A 17,780-nucleotide genomic window follows, 5' to 3' on the forward strand; every position below is an offset into this window, starting at 1 on the left:
TGTCAATTATGTTTGATGTGACTGGTTGATTGATTTTGTATATGGTTGTATTTGGCTGATGATATAGATTTTAGATTTGGTGAATAAATTTATAAAGTTTTTATGGTTTGGGTACTTTTGGTGTTTGCTTGGTTTTAGTTCGTGTATGATTTGTGAACTTATGACTAAACGTTAACAGTGACGGTGCAGATTTTTTGTTTTAAATTTTTTATTGGACTCTCTTTGGTTATTGTAGATTTCTACAAAATAATAACTTGACAGGTCAAGTTTCATCAAACTTATTAATTGAAGAATCAGATAATAAATATTAATAATAGTTGACAATGAAATATTTATTGGTTATGAATTGGTGTTTGATTTTGCTATTGTATTGGCTTAATTTATGATAATGTATGGTTGATAGGGTGATGATAAATTAGTTAATTATTAGGGATAAGTATTGTTTTGGTCCCTCACGTTGAGGGTCAGAATCGAAACCGTCCCCAACGTAATTTTCGATTTAGAATCATACTTAACATTTTTTTTCGTATTAAAATCGTCTTTTTAATTTTTTTTGGATCAAAATACCCTCACCACTACCAACACAATTACCTCCTCCACCAACACTAACACCACCACCACCACAACCACCACCACCACCACCACCACCAACAATAGAATAAACAAAAGAGAAAAAACTTGAGACCTGGAAAGCAGAAATTTGGAGCAGGCAAGGAGAAGGAACACACAGCACCAAATCAGCACAATGAAAAGTGATGGATTCAGGCAGTATTCTATTTGTTGAATTCAACAACCAATTACAAGTAAGCAATAAGAATTCAAACAATTATACTCAACTGAATCCAACAATGAAGGTCACATTGAAACAAGAATTCAGCAGCAATAACAACTTAAATCCATACATTGAGCAAAAATCATCCCTGCACAAGCAACCATTAACAATATTTAGCAGCTGGTTCACTCCAAACCGCCATGAACAAACGCACAGCAGCAAGAGACAGGGGTGTAGCAGAATCAGACAAGCCAATTTAGCACTGGGCAAATCAATGAAACAACAACATTTCCAAACAGGAGCATTAATCAAAACAAAAAACCTAAATCCACTATCCAGCTCAGATTTTCTAACCACCTGGGAAGCAGAAAATTGGAGCAGGGAAGGAGAAGGAAACACGGTGGTGAGGAATGGGCAGAGCAACTTAGCTGGCCTGGTGGTGGCGCTGGCGACGTGGTAGCGGTCAGGATGCAGTGAAATGGTAATAGGAATTTTGTCCTGTTCTAACTTTCGAAGACAGTGGGAGGAGCGATGGAGCAAGGAGAAGGGGAAAGGGCTTCGCACGAAGGGGAGGGGCTTGGACGCCGCGGCAGCGCTGGGTTGGGTCGCCATGGCTCGTAGATGGTGGAGGCTACGGGTCAGTGGTTCGGCCATGGGGAGGTTGGTTCGCGATGGTGGTTCGACGCTGAAAGGAGACGCGAGGGGAAGAAGAGGGTAGAGGGTCGCGGGGGTGGTTGGCTGGGTTAGGGTTCGGACAGGGGGTGGTGATGGGTTGGGATGCCGGTAAGGGCGCAGTGGCGAAGGTTGGGTGGCAACAGCGTCACTGAGGGGCGCGGCAGCTGTTCGATGGCAGAGTAGAGGAGAATGGGACAAGGGGACAGAGAAGAGATGAGAGAAGAGGAAGAAGAAAGGGAAGAGGGGGAAAGCTGGTCGCGGTGGCTCGCTGGGGCTATTCGGTGGCAGAGGAGAGGAGAGTGGGAGCAAGGGGACAGAGAAGAGATGAGAGAAGAGGAAGAAGAAAGGGGAGAGGGGGAGCGGTGGCTCGATGGGGATTAGGGGTAGTTTAGGAATAAAATTAAAAATTTATTAAAAAGGAGGATTTTAATACGAAAAAAAACGTTAAGTATGATTCTAAATCGAAAATTACGTTGGGGACGGTTTTGATTCCGACCCTCAACGTGAGGGACCAAAACAATACTTATCCCTAATTATTAATATCATAAATAGTTTGTTATAGTTGATTCTTTATATAATGTAGTAGTATTAGTATAGCCTAATCTCTAATAGTTGATTTCTAATTTAATATTGTTCAATTTTTTTAATTGAGGGTTTTATGCATTTTAAATATGATTTTTCTGTTTAATTGAATTTTTTAATAATAAAGTTTGATATTTAAATAAATTTGTTTGTGAATTTTCAACTAAAAAATATTAAATTATTATTTTAGAAATGATTAGAATTAAATATTTAAAATTATATATTAAATTTTTAAATAATTTTTTAAAAAAAATTAAAATTTAAGTTTACCGTCGGATTTACAACGGTTAAATCCGACGGTAACTATTAATTTAGTTATTAGTAATAAATAGTATATTACCGTTGGATTTATCAGGGGATAAATCCGATAGTAACAAGCTCTAGAATTTTGCAATTAAAGGTTATATCCGCCGGTAATTAGCCACGGACAAAAAATCCGACGATAAACAATTATCGGCAAAGTTTATACCGTCTGATTTATTCCGCTGCTAAATCTAATGGTAAATCCAATGATACTCAACATTTTTCTTGTAGTAAATTGGAGGGAAAAAAATTGGTGCGATCATTACCGTCGGATTTACGGTAAAAAAATCCAACGGTAAGGTAATTAAATGAAACGCTTTGTTTTGGTCACAGGCAATGCGTTACCGGCAAATTTTTCGACGGTAAATCTACCAGTAAAATTGACCCTCCGTATATATACATGTGATTCACCTAACCCTAGCCGTCACTCCCTCTCTTCTTTCGTTCTTCCCAGTTTCATCTAATGAAACCCTAAGGTAGTAATTCTCTCCAGCCCAACTCTTTTCTTATCGCCGTCCACCATCCCCATCCGCTGTCTTTCTATCCCCTCTCTGTCCCACTCTCCTCGCAATCTTTGTCGCATCAACGTCGCCGTCTTTATCATCGTCCTTTTCGTCTCTCTTCATCGCCGTCCAGAAGGAGAGTCGTCTTCGCCATTGCGAATTTCAGGTGTGTATACGGATTACTTTTTCCAACTTTCAAGTTCAGGATATTATGAATTTTTTGAACTCATTTGGCAGTTGTAAATTATTCTTTCTTCTATTTAGTATTAAAAATGTGTAGTAGTACTTACTGTTCCTAATTGTTCAAATAGAAGATAGTTAATTCAATAAGTTTATTTTTTTATTGGAGATGTTATGATGGTTTTTTTTTTTGTTAGAAATCAATTATCTCTTTTCTTATTGTAGTCTGAAACTAATATAATTAGAGTGGTACCATAGTAGTATCAGTTTAAAGAAATGCAACCATGTTCAAGAGTTATTTACTTTCAATAAGATGAGAGTGGTAAGATAAAAATTTTTGTTCTAATTTCCAGTTTTGTTCTAATTTTTATTCTAAGTTTTAGTTTGTTCCAATTTTCAACTACTGTATTTATCATAGAGAATTGCGCTCCTTACCAGCACTCTGTATTGAAAACTAGTTGATTTTTTTTCTTCTTTGATTATGTATTATAATGGAAGCCGTATAGAAACAAAAATCATGAGATTATGATTTTAGATTGTCATTAATATGTTTAGTATTTGAATATATTTTGTTGTTTTAAGAATGTTTGGTATTTAGATGTGTAGAATATGATGAACATGTGATGTGTACGAATTTGAATTAAAATTTTTAACAATATGATTTGTTAATTAAGATTTTGATTGTTACTGTAGATTACCTGCCATCACTAAAATGATATATTGAATTTATAATATTTAAATATTTAAAATTATATATTGAATTTATAAATAATTTTTTAAAAAAATTAAAATTTAAGTTTACCGTCGGATTTATTGAGAAAAAAAATTTGATGATAACAAGCTCTAAAATTTTGTCAATTAAAAGTATATCTGCTACTAAATTCGTTGGCAGTTATTAGCGGACAAAAAATCTGCCGATAAACAATTACTGATGAGGTTTATACCGTCAGATGTATTCTGTCACTAAATTCAATGGTAAGCAGGTTACCAATGGATTTACTAAAAACTTTCGATAAATCCGACGGCATCCAGTGATTTTCTTATAGTGTGTTAAGACCTTCTAGTATTGCAAGACACTGATATCTATTGATGATACTCATTTATATGGCAAGTATGGAAGTACTTTACTAATGGCGATTATACAAGATGAAAACTCAAAATATTTTTCCAGTGGCATTCGGGTTAGTCGAGGGCGAGAACACGGATTCGTGAAAGTTTTTCCTAAGTCGCCTTCGTCAGCACGTGACTCTGCAACTCAACATTCTAGTTATCTCTTAGTGCCACAACGCAATCAAAGCTGCGTTGGTTGCCGAAGACAGTGGGTGGCTCCCATCGATCGCACATCGTGAATTATGTGCAAGACACATAACTGCTAATTTTGCGCTAAACTTCAAATCTAAGAATGCACGAAAGATTCTTGTGAATACAGCATATACAAAGATTGAACAGGAGCATCAATATTATATAGATATCTTAAAGTAGGAAGACCCGACAATAGTTGATTGGTGCAATAGAATTGAATTAGAGTTGTGGACGCAACATCGCAATGGCAGCCGTTGATATAGTCATATGACAACTAACACTTTTGAGTGAATTAATGTCATCCTAAAGGGTATACGTAACCTACCTGTGGGTTCACTTGTTAAGTCAACATATAGAAGATTCATAATGATAAGCATTAAATTTACGAAAAAAAGTATATAAACTAGTGCAATATAAGCCTCATTCATGAAACGAACTGACCTGGATGCAAGCGGATAGAGAATGGTGTCAAACCCTTCAAGACTACAGTAATGCTAGTGGCCACTAGGTTCTTAATATTTTGGTTAGTAATTCTATAAAGACACTTATACTACCAGGATAAAGTGACTGAACTCCAACTATACTTGCCCCCTAGCTTGTGTTTTAGATAAAAAACGTGTAACCCTTCTTACCTTGGGACGAGTTACGTTCAACTTGGGAAGTTCAAAACTCTAGAATGATTTATGTGTATTTTTTTTAAATACTTTTATGTATAAATCATTCTAAAATATAGTGTTTAATATATTATCTAATACACACAACTCTAGGACAATTTATTTATTAATAGGAATAGGAAATTCACATTTTAAAAATTATTTTAGAAAAATCTGATAATATTAATTATTTTTTATTTTATTTAAATAAAAAGTCTTCTAATATTTTTTTATTATAAAATATTTTTTCAATCATTTTAGATATATACTAGAATTAGCTACTATAAAAATTAAAATAAATATTAAAAATAAATTAAATTTTATATATATATATATATATCGACTAATTTTTGTGGTTGATTTTAATATATAAATAGTATTTTTATTTTTTATTATATATAATTTTTGTCTTATTTAAAAAGAGAAAATAAAAATGTGAAAAAATCTTATATAATATAAATCACATTTTATAAAATTAATTAACAAAAGAAAATAAAAAAGATATTTTCGTGTATTGTGAGAGACTGAGAGATACATTTGACAATACTATTTTTAATCCTATTATGCCATTTTATCAAAATTATGTATTTAAATTTTTTTAAATAATAAATTTTAAAATTAATTATTTTTAATAAATATAAAAATATACAATTAAAATTTGTGTAAAAATATTTTATACCGTAGAATTAAATTCTTTTAATAATACAATCAATTACATGTATTATTAGAGTAAATTGTTTTATATAATCCACCCTTTACTACAGTAGTAACAGTTTTCTTGTGAGCTTGTAAATAATTAATGATAAAGCTCTAATAAAATTTTCTAGCTATATCCAATAATGGTACCATTCTCACGAAAATGTTGTAGAAAAAAAAAATATAATTGAAGAATTATATAAAATATTTTAAAAATTAAAATTAAATTAGACAGTGTGACCAGAAATCCAGAATTATTAAGACATGCATATAATTAAACTAATTATGTATAAAGACAAAGGAAGTTGTATGCAGGAGGTATGTACAGTACAGCAGCACCGTGATTGTATATAAAAGCAAGTGAAGGCATTAAAATGTAACATGTAAATGGGAGGGAGGTTCATGAAACAACTACACCAGGTCCAGGTTTGTTATCCATAACCAAGATACTCCTATTTATATAATATGATCCAATTCTCTCATCATACTATAACGGCTATCATCAATTAGGGTATATAGGCCAATTAAGGAGGAGCAAGTAAAACTTGCAGGCATAACCGCTGTATGATCTCAATGAATATATAATATAATATTATTAGTTTCCCCATATATACTACTTATTAAGCTACTATGCATGGTATCTATACTATTATATATGTATGTATGTATGTATGTATAATAAGAGCTGGCATGACATTATCTAATTCAGCCATGAGGATAGTTTAATAGGTGGTGTGGTGTCCCAGAAGAAATATGAAGGTAGGTAGAGAGAGTAATATATAGTATGCGAATAATAAAGGGCATGGTACAGTTAGAGGGTAGATTGAAAGTGGGGATCACAATAATAATAGTAATAATAAGGCAATGATGAAAGACCCAAGACTTGCATTGAGACTTGCTTCTATGTCTCTGTACTATGTCACTATGCTGTGTGCTTTTGAATACTCATTTTGTCTTGTTCCTTCTCATCTCCATGCAACGCCTCCTCCTACACAGTAACGCCTCGGTTGCTCCACCGTACCACCACCACAACCACCACCACATAATAAATTTCCAATGTGTTTCTGACTTTATTACCTGGAAACAAACAAATAATGCTTGGACAGTACTAGTATAGTGGACTTTATTTTATCCTTTAATTTATTTTGTTTTTTATAATTCAAGTCACACATGCAAAAAACTAAAAACAGGTTAATGTAGTGTTAAATTTATTTCTCTTCCGTTAATAAGATGACATGGATATATAGATTTAATTAAGGTCGGTGTAGATGAACGAATATGGTAAATAATATTTCAACGCAATAGGGAACGCTTTGCTTTGGTTATGTTTGTGGTATGTTTGTTTATTTTATTTTATAATAATATACATGTCGTGATGATGTAAGTTATTAGTGTAAAGTAAACACCGTTTTGCATAACCTAATTTTGGAACATGAGTGGTAACTAAAAAGCACCATTATTAGTGTGAGTCAGTGCTTTTTTTCTCTCTCTTTCATTCATTGACTCACACATGTGTGTATATATAAAGAAGCAAAGAGTGGGTTAGGGTTTAGAGAGGATGAGTTGGTGGTTGAGGGGAATGTTGGCTGGCTCGAGGCTTCAATTTGGTTTGGGCTTCGGACCAGGCTTCATTCCTCTCAAACTAACTAAACTCCATCATTATATTCTTCTTTTTCTTCTTCTTCATGAGGAAGGTGGTGGCTGCTTCTGCTGCAAAGGTTAAGGTTGAGAGGAATGTTGTCTGGCTCGAGAGGTCTTATTAGCTTCATGAATTGTTTGATTTGATGATGATTAGTCAAAGTGACTAATAATCTCGGACCAGGCTTCATTCCCCCCATCCAACCTTTGCTAAATGCTTCTGCTTCTGCTTGCTTCCACTTTCTTTTTAATGTTAAGTTCCTCTTTTGCAACCTCCAAGTTTTCCAAATTAATTATAATGGAAAATAAAATGAACTGGCAAGTGAGCCAAAACAATGCACATCAAGGCAGAACAAGTTGAAAGGTAGCTCAGACTTTATTTTCCATTATTGTTCTAATAATGATGATAGATATCTATCACTACTGCTTCTGTAAGTTATGCTTCAAGATTGCAGCAGTGAATTATTATTGTAAGGTTCCTGGAGCATGCTTTTCTTTTCTTGTCCTTCTTAACTAATGGATTTTTAGCATGGTTTAATTTCAAGCAATTGAGAAAGTACAGCTTAACATACATGATGGTTTTATTAGTCGAACTTATTAGATTTAGATAAAACTAAGCTGAAATCACCCAAACTGAAAGAGAGACAAGTAATCAAGTATATGCTTAAAATGTGTCTTGTTTTTCTGCTATATATGTATGTATGTTAATTCATGATTAAGATAGATATATAAAAATGTGAAATAGGAGTAGTAGCTTTGTCTCCGGGCCCCGAGGAATGTTTAGCTTATTTCACGTGGACAAGAAAGCCACTGAAGCCATCAACAGTATCCTAACATATATACATACATCAGATGTGAAATTCTTTCTTTTTCTAATCTATCTTCCTTTTCTACCACTAGCTATATAGCTAATAGCTTCTATATACCTGCTGACTTCCAAGTCCTTTCACCTTTATTTGCTTGTTTAGCTTTTTAACCCGTTTTTCAGGCTCTTCTGCATCGTGAAAACTATAGTGATTTGAAGGGAACCTGCTTACATACATTCAACTGCCAAAGAAAAAAGGCATCATTTTCATCAATCTGAATGCAATGTACTTCAGGTAAATTAAACAGATACCCACCCCGTAAAGCACCAACTAGCTAGCTAGCTAGCTAGTAATACTAATACGCTTCTTCATTCATATATCCTTTATTAACTACATTATTATTATTATTGTTGTTATGATATCCAATATCCATAGAGATATAATTAAATAAATATGATGTGAGGTCACTTGTTTAGTTTAAAGTTAATGTAGTACTGGATTTATTATTGTAGCTTGTTGTGCAGCGAAAATGGCAGTGAGGAGTATTAATTTAATTGATGATGCCCTAGTTGCTGCAGAGGCATATCTATTAAGGAAATTGATGAGTTATGAATGAAAGAAATTAAAGAAAGAGATGAGAGATAGATCAGATGTGCTGGAACGGTTAACGAGAAGAAGAAGAAGAAGAAGCAATGGATTCTATCAATGACATAGATGTAGCAGAAGATGCATCTAAGATCACTGACTCAAGAGGTCGATGCATGATGATGCAAAACTAAACATGGAAAGAAGAGAAAGAGACGAGACATCATGGTTTTCTTTCTCTTCTCTTCTCTTCTTTTCTAAGTATATATGTAAGAAGGTGTATTTTAGTGTAATGTAATAATGGAGCTTTTAAAGTTGTTGAAAATTCAGGAGCCATCTTCGGAAACAGCTTCGATCAGCAATATCAACTTCTTCCTCCACCTTTTCATCTTTTGGCATTTCGATTTTCGAAAGAGAGAGAGAGAGAGAGAGAGAGAGTGAATTAATGCAGAGACTATCTGACGTTTTCTTCTTCTTGGGAAACGAAACTCATGAGCTCAGAGGAAGAAGACGCGGTAGCTCTTAGCTAATGTCGCAAGTGATGATGCTCATCTCACAAATAATCAAACTACATTAGTTAACAAGTTCGGTATAACAAGCTTAGAATAGTAATACTATTTTTTTTTTCAGAAAAAATTGTTTAGACTATCACGCCTTAATTTATATTTTCCATGCTACCTTCGGTCTTCATATTTCGAAAATCGTGACTTGTATCTTCATGCCTTTTCTGTTTGTACTTTTTATTATTAGATATTTCAGTAAGTAATAATATATATTTATGTAGTAGGCCATACTCAAATGCATTACGAGTCCCTGAAATTATTTTGCACCTTATTTTCTTCTGTTGTGTTTGACGTTATATTTTTGCTTCTAAACAAAACTGCTGCTTCTTTCAATGTAATTGGATTCTTGACTTCCAAGCAAAATTAGTTATATTGTTATTACATTTTTTTTTTTGAAAGAAATTTGATGCTATCATGTAATCCTTTCCGACTATGTAAGATATAATGTATGGTAAAGAAAACAAAACGTGTTCTAGAAAAAACTTTATATATCACACACAAGAGACAAAGGTAGAGACCAGAGACCAGTGAATAAGCAAACCAGTTTGTTATGTTGTTTCATGCAACGTTTTTGATTTTGATGGAACATAGAAATTAAAGGAAGGACCAATAACGATCGACCAATTCAAGATTAATAAACGCGTTAGGTCGACGTTTGCATGGCACGTGATGACATGATAGAGATGCCTCGGTTATTAGTTTGGCTTAAACTTTGAGCAATATAATCTCTCACCATTAATTGTTATAAGTAGAAGAATAAAAAAAAAAAAACATGAAAGAGAGTGCATTGAAGAATTATGAATCACATTTTTTTTAAATTTTTTTCAACAATTAAAAGAATCCATTCCCTGAAGATTTATATGCATTTGTGGATGAAAAAAAAAAAAAGGAATGAGAGAAATAATAATTTAAAGTTAACTTATTTAACCTAATATTTATAATATCTAAAATTACATATTTATTACATTTAATATTATCTATTTATTTTAGATATAATTAATAAATATAAAATAAAATAATTTTGGATTGATTTTTTTGTCACTCACATTTTTGAAAAAAGGACATTGATATCACTGTGGCCCACAGAACATGCCTCCAATAAATATTAATAAAAGATCACACGATTCCTGAGCCGTGACTAATTAATTACTTGAGCTTCTGCAACTTAGAAACGAAGAACTTCGTTCCAATTCGAACATGTGTTTGCCCCCTTAACAAATCGACAGAATGACAGCTACGCCGAGTTAACGCCACTTGATGAATGTGAACCGCAAGAAGGATTTAAGGGCATCATTATGAACCATACGTGTAATAATAACTTCGGTCGTAAGAGCAATTTATTGTTTTAACAATGTGATTCCATTTTAAAATGCTAGTAGACTAGTAATACTTAATTATCATATCATAGTTTTAATCAACGGTAATGTTACGTTCATCAAAGAAAAACTATTGTCAACAAATGCACGATTCTTGTTTAGAAGTTAATGAGAGGACCTAGCAAATCAACGTTAAAGGCCGAAAAAATTAGAGGGGGGCCTTTCTGGCTTGAAGATATGTTACACTGGGTTAGAAATATACACAGCTTGATGTGTAGAAGCAACACAAGGGGGAAACAAAAATAAGAAATAACCAAGCCGCCGTACAATTTTCACTCTCGTCTATTAGCTGCTGCTTTGTGGAACTATATCATTTCTCTGTATCTCTGATAGTTACCAAAAATTGCTCCCATAATAAAGGGATTAAAGGGTGGGAAAATACCCATTTTATGGGTAACCACATCAACATGGTGAATTAAGAAAGACTGATGGCCATGTCCTGGAGAATAACTTTCTTTTGAGATGCATTGATAATGCCCTTGCACTCGGCATCTAGTAACACCTCCGTCATAATTGCAGCTGCATGCCCTTTCGGGTCATCTTCTGATGTCCTCCTCACCATGAATACCTGAATATAGCAAAATGAAATCCCATGATTTCCACCGTCATACAAAAGTTAATAATTCGATCAGTTTAACTAATCAATCTTCTAGGGAAGTCTTCATCAATACCAATTCTTTCAAATAGGGTGGAATTGGGAGTAGGGAAAGATCAGTTGGAGAGCAAGGGTATTGGAGAATGCATGATGCTCATAATTACATCTACTCTTTAACACTTACAGTGCTTAACTTGTGCATAATCACAATCTTGTTTTAATCTGCACGTGTTACACTTGCTAGTATTCTTAACTATTGCAGTAGGTATTACAATTTACAAATAGCAGAATGTTAATATAGCCTCCTATCAGGCCTAATAATCTTTCTGATTCAAAATCTCGCTTAGGGAATGTGACATGTTATGTAATTTACTAGTGAGTGAAATTTTAAGTTACAAGGATCTTTCAGCAATCGGCATACTCTAAATTTTGATTTCTTTCATGAATGACTGGATGAGTTATCACTGGTTTAAACCTAGAAGACTGCGCAGGGTTTATGAGAAAAATGGAGCAACTCAATGTTAACCAGCGGAAGTACTTTCCAAACCCACATATAGGAGGTGTAACATTTAGTAGAAGGATGTGAGAGTAAATTTACTACAAAAATCCTAAAGCGTGCAATTACCTGATCATGATGTGTTATATCTAACGAGCCAGGTTGTAGGATAAATGGTTCCCCGTCAATTTGAACTGGGAAAGGACTTGAAGAGTGTATCTTAATGACTTTACCTTGAGCTAGCCTTCTTGCTTGTGAAAGTCCGACCTATACAACAAATCAATCATTACTATTTAGTAGTTTAACATACATTTGAAAATTTATCTTCCATACATTGCAGAAAATATAAGCATGAAATAATTGTAAAAAGACATGAACCACTTAATTACAATTGTTTTCTTATATCTAGATGTCATTTTTAAGACAAGGATTCATAAAATAAAAGTTATATAAAAAGAAAGAAAGGTTTGTACAATAATGAAGCAATTCATAATTTAAGGATAGTAATAAACTAATAATGGCAAAAACAATTATATAGTGACAATAAACATTTATTTAAGAACAAATTAGATTATCAAATGGAGAAAGATGATATAGTGACAATAAACATTTATTTAAGAACAAATTAGATTATCAAATGGAGAAAGATGATAGACTATAATGAACATGAATAAAAACTTCAATTCAATGGATTGAAGTTTTGACTAAAGAAGAATGAGCACGATAACTAGCTTTTTAATGAGTAAAATCTGTGTACATAACTATATTATTAATGATACCTAAATGCATTCACGACATTATTTTATACGTATATGAAAATATGTTCATATAATTTTTTTTTTTAAACAGACAACAGTAAAATAGCTTTATTTATAAGTATGCTTATGTAAATGTATCATCATAAAGACTTGATTTATATTTAAGCGGGGAAAATAAAGGTCGTTAGATTATACCAGACCTGAAGTTTCCCTAGGTGCCATGCCCCACAAACAGATACCACCTCAAGCATTTTGTCATGCATGGATTGAAGACTAAAATCATCATCATGCTCAGTATCATTTTGCCAAAGATCTACTCCACCCATGTAGCTCCCAATATTAAGCACGATTAAGCCCTCTGCATCCTGCATGAAGAAGAATTAATAAATGACGATTTACATATAAATTTGGACAATATTCTTAACGTTAATTAATGACTTAAATGTGAAAATAAGTCTTAGTATCAGTAATTCACCTTAGGAATCTCAATGTCTATACCATCAACTTCAAGCCATACTTGCCATGGCAAGTCAGCACATGTTCGGTCCATAATATCTCTTGCTCCTTCTTTGGCATATCTCAATTTATTAACAAACTGAAAATATATAGACATTATGAAGGTTAAAAACCTGGAAAAATTAACAAAAACATAGCCAAGATTTTTAATGAAGAAGGGCTAGCATGAAACATATAATTTATTGAAATTCTTGAGCTAAAGCTTATCGATGTAGTGGTATGCACCAGCACTATAATTTTATTGTTGAATCTCTAAAATGGTAGGTTAAAGAAGGTGCGCTTAAACCAAACTAGACATTGTCATGCATGGTCTAACATGAACAAATATTTCAATTTGATAAATTACTATCAAGGATGGAAGAATATGTTCCGGTAAAAATAAAAGAGGAAGGCGAAATATCTACCAGACTGGAAAACTTTTCTGGATTTATCTGTCTTGTAACATGAAATTCATATGCAACCTTTGCATCACATCCAATCCCTATAAAAATCAGTTCACAGATGTCAGTTACTTACAGAATCGCCCTAGACAGTATTTGTTGCGGAGATATACCTAGATAGTTCATCATAGATTTAGTTTTCACTTTGTTTGGGTTTCCCTCAGAGTTCTCTTCTGTAATTTTAACTTCCCAGCGATCCAGCATGGTTACTGCTGCAATGTTAATGTCATTCAGAAGAGTGGTCAACCCACCCTGTCCATCAAGTGCAGAGAAGCCTCTTCCCCAATTCAGTACCCTGGACAAATCATTTCCAGTTCCAAGTGGAAGTATTGCAACAGGAGGAGGTGACTCAAAATTCAGTCTTGCTATAGACTCAAGGACCCATGCAACAGTGCCATCCCCACCACATACTAACACTCTAAAATATCGCACACTTTTAAACATTTCCAGTCCCACCTCAGGACCTTGAGAAGCACTCAATTCAAATATCTACAGGAGAAAAATAGCCAAACCAGAAACATCCAATGAGACAAAGATATGAAATGAGAAACATGAAATCTATATCCAGACAAGCATTGTTAGTTTACTAGTTTACAGAAGATTGGAAGAAAGAACTCAAAGAAGACATCAATAATTAGCATGATTGGAGTTTTTAAGTAGGATTTAGTGAGATGTTAATCTTTATAATACAGATATCATATATTTTTACACAGTGCATAAAAAAAAAGAACAAGGGATTGATAGGAACCCATATTTGATCAAGCAAACTGGAAGATAGCAATAATAGAAAACATAAAATGTTTTTCCAGGTTCATTTGTATTGAGTTATTCTGCTTAATGCTATTAAGCTAAAAAGCTTAAAAACCTTGTATCTATTCATTTTATTAGCTTGTCAGCAATTTTAAAGAGCAAGAAATACTTAAAACAGCAGCAAAGTATATGCTCTGCTTTAAACCTTTATGAACAGATACATTAAGAAATATGCTCTAAAGTCTACCTATGAAATCAGGAATTTTATGAATTCAACAGACAGCCACAATGTAATTAATTGGGGAAAAAGAAATTTTAGTGTCTATAATTTATTCATGGCACTATGAAGGGCAACAACCAACAAGGGTTGAATAAAGAAATTTCAACCAATGATCAAACAAACTCCCAAAGCATAACCATATAATCCATGACGACACTGAAGAAGACCTAAAAATATATCTCTAACAGGCTTTATGACAGAAGTCAGAGCTTTGACAAAAGGCAATAGCATATTTGTTTATCAAAGAATAATGTAATCACCTGAATAGGATTTAGTAGCATGTTCAATCTCCTTTGAAGAGAAGGCCCAAGCTGCCCACCACTCCTGGCATTAATGAAGACCAAAAGTGGCCTTGCATCGGATGGCAAATCAACCAATGTGTATTTCTTGATTGGATTAGGATTTACTAGAACTCTACCATTGTTCATGCGACGGAAGTCAAAGAGCATCTCATCACCAGACAGGTCCCAATCCTCTATACCATTCAATACATAGTCAAACAATATTGCATCAGTGACCGAGGGGTCACGTGGCTTGCTATTATTACGCGAACTACCTCCATGCTTATTATTGCGATTACGCCGTTTTCTCATCTGACCACGAACGGAAGAGGTTATAATAGAACTCAGTTTTTCTCCTTTTGGATCTTCATCAACTTCTTTGACATAGAGAGGAGAGAGGATAAGTCGCCTCAAAGGACCCAAATCACAAATATCACCAGAATCTTTGACCAATTTATTATGACATTTGACATGAATGAGGCGCTGACACCAGCGACAATGCCACGTAGGGGAAGATTTGACAAATGGAACACCACATGGTTCATCACAGTAAAAACAAAAGGCAGACATCTCATGATATTCATCTGCATTAACCCATCTTTCAGACCAGTGGTGTCGAATGTGGCTAAAACCAGATTGAGCCACACATTTACAATCCTTTGCTGCAAATTGAGAACAGATGAAATGGGCTGCGACACCACAAACAGAGCAACGATGGATAGGAGAACGTTGTGTCATTGTTGTTGTACCTAAGCTATGAGAAGGCCACAGAGAAGTCAAGCAGAAGCAACAAGTGGATGGCTGCTCCCTGAGAGTAAAATCTTCAACCCACAAGTGCTCTGACAAAGGTACTTTAAACTTCTTCCAAACTTTCTTCTTTGCTCTGGCTGCAGCTTTAATCCATTTCAGGGATGATCTTCTCTGCCACTTGAGAATGCCATATATGACAGCCAAAATTCCAAATGATCCAGTAATCAGCCATCCAAGAATAGATGCCCCAGAAGCATCCAGGCTAGTGAAAAGCCTCAAAAAGGAAATCCCCAAATCTATCATGGTGGAACTTATGAACTATTGTCTGATGTCTCCAACGATCCAATTCAAATCAGAAAACACAGGATTTATGTGCACAGAGCCTGGACAGTTTCTCATACAAATACCAACCATTACTACAGAATCATACACAAATGAACCTTATCTCACTGACAACAACAACTAGTCAGAAAATCTAGAATAATTGAGTATGGGCAGCAAAAGTTGATCGGCAGGTCGTAGGGCAGATAAATATAAATCAGAACATGATAGTCGCTTCTTCCAGAAAATCATTGGTCCGAGAGACCCACAGGTAGTTCAAAAGCTTAGTTCAGTGTGAAAACAAAGTAACAAACAACAAAAATAAAAGAAATAAAGTATTCAAGAATAATACAAAAGGGAAAAAAAAAAGAAAAAGAAAAAATTGAATAGTCAGGGAGGACACATGAACAAACCAAATAAAATCATAGCAAGTAAGCTAAGTCTAATTGGAAATCATAATGCTTTCGCTTTCACTTACACAACTTCCCTGCTCCTTAATCATATGCAAAACCAAAAGGCAGAAGCCATTAATTCCAAAGAAAAACTAGCTTCACAATTAAGAAAGTAAAAGAATAATAATAATAATAATAAAATAGAAAAAGAAAGCATAGGGCAATAAATTGTCGAATGTGTGACGTTAAAGTGGTAAAGTGAATTTAGAAAACAAAGAAGAAAGTAACATAAAAAATGGAGATGAAGAAAAATTACGGTATAATTAGCGAGAATGGAAATGCAGCAGCAAAGGATCGAATCTAGAGATTGAGAAATTGAAGGAACTGAGAAAGACATTCGATCTACGTAACAGAATGAATAAATCAGAGAAGATATATATAACGTTGATATCAAAATTCACAAACCTGAGAAGGTGTGAAAGAGACGACAGAATATTAATATATACGATTCGGTCACGTGAATCTACGAACGAAGAAGAGGGAGAGAGGAAAGGACAATGGGGAATGAACTCTCCTTTTCCCCCTTCTCTTCTTCTTCTCCTTTCTGTTGCTCCGAATTCAGACGTCTGCATCGATTAAATCGAACTTCCTCAACATGCATTCCAATTACTCACACCTCATTCATTTATTCTTTATGTTTGTTTATTTATTTGCGTTATTTTTCATTTCAAAAATTTAAATAATGTTTATTTTTTATTTATATTTAATTTGAAGACTTGAAGTCCCTTTACTTATATGGGAAGTAAGATTATATATATATATATACTTTCACTCATAACATAATTTTAACAATATATTGTAAATAAGGAATAATAATTAATACCAATATCTCGATCATTTATTTTTAAGGATATCATCTTAATGTTTTAGAATTTATATATTACCAACCTGTGCTAATATCTTATTAACAATGAAAATATATAATCCTATTAGATACAAATTAAACAAAATAATATCAATAACAAAATAACATTTAATAAATTAATAATAAATATTAATACTCACAATATGATTGAATAATATGAGTTTGTATTATAATTCAGAAGCTTGAATATAATACAAAGAAGCTTATTCAATATACAAAGAATGCAACGAAAACTTTAAATGTATTTCAAATGATGAGAAATTGTGTGTAAATAATAAATACAACTTCCTCCCATCTTCCCTTCCCTTTTATAATAGGCTATTCCCTTTATTCTTTTACAATTTTATCCTTAGTTTTACAAATCTGCTTGCTCATTCTGTGGGTGATTTACGAACTCTGTTTAAGATTTAATGTGCTCTATCATCATTTTTGTAAATTCGGTAGCTATTTTTTATAATTCTATTGGTATTCTATTGGTATTTTTCTAAAAATTTTTGTTGTTTTCTGCATGTAATGTCTTTACTGATTTTTGGGCTGTTTTGACACATCTTCCTTTGTTGTCGGACAAGTGTCTATTTTTCTAATTCTGTGACTCTTTTTTTAATCTATAAATAGATCTTGGCTGCTCTAAGGGCCGCTATC

The 17,780-nt window shown here is 33.5% G+C and overlaps 1 protein-coding gene and 1 long non-coding RNA gene across 5 annotated transcripts; one reads left to right on the forward strand and one right to left on the reverse strand.

The window, feature by feature from the left end:
- The first annotated feature begins 7,089 nt into the window (after window positions 1–7,089).
- LOC112791058 (uncharacterized) lies at window positions 7,090–9,043 on the forward strand. Of its 2 annotated transcripts, none has more exons than XR_003197079.3 (3): window positions 7,090–7,668; window positions 8,293–8,404; window positions 8,623–9,043. It is a non-coding gene; the product is annotated as an uncharacterized lncRNA (long non-coding RNA). The 2 variants fall into 2 exon arrangements; XR_003197078.3 differs by having other exon boundaries at window positions 8,635–9,043.
- A 1,664-nt stretch (window positions 9,044–10,707) lies between these two features.
- Window positions 10,708–16,896, reverse strand: LOC112791059 (diacylglycerol kinase 2). 3 transcript variants are annotated; one of them, XM_025833749.3, is made up of 9 exons: window positions 16,679–16,891; window positions 16,530–16,573; window positions 14,730–15,883; window positions 13,553–13,928; window positions 13,404–13,480; window positions 12,959–13,078; window positions 12,684–12,848; window positions 11,855–11,992; window positions 10,708–11,202 (listed from the first exon to the last, which is right to left on the reverse strand). In XM_025833749.3, the coding sequence occupies exons 3-9, from the start codon at window positions 15,801–15,803 to the stop codon at window positions 11,050–11,052; spliced, it is 2,103 nt and encodes a 700-aa protein (XP_025689534.1). In that variant the 5' UTR covers window positions 15,804–15,883; window positions 16,530–16,573; window positions 16,679–16,891; the 3' UTR covers window positions 10,708–11,049. The 3 variants fall into 3 exon arrangements, with proteins under 3 accessions (XP_025689534.1, XP_072089460.1, XP_025689533.1); XM_072233359.1 differs by having other exon boundaries at window positions 14,730–16,314; window positions 16,679–16,877; XM_025833748.3 differs by lacking the exon at window positions 16,530–16,573 and having other exon boundaries at window positions 16,679–16,896.
- Between the last annotated feature and the right edge of the window lie 884 nt (window positions 16,897–17,780).

The sequence above is a fragment of the Arachis hypogaea genome, chromosome 3 (assembly GCF_003086295.3).
Source record: "Arachis hypogaea cultivar Tifrunner chromosome 3, arahy.Tifrunner.gnm2.J5K5, whole genome shotgun sequence".
NCBI classification, from domain to species: Eukaryota; Viridiplantae; Streptophyta; class Magnoliopsida; order Fabales; family Fabaceae; genus Arachis; species Arachis hypogaea.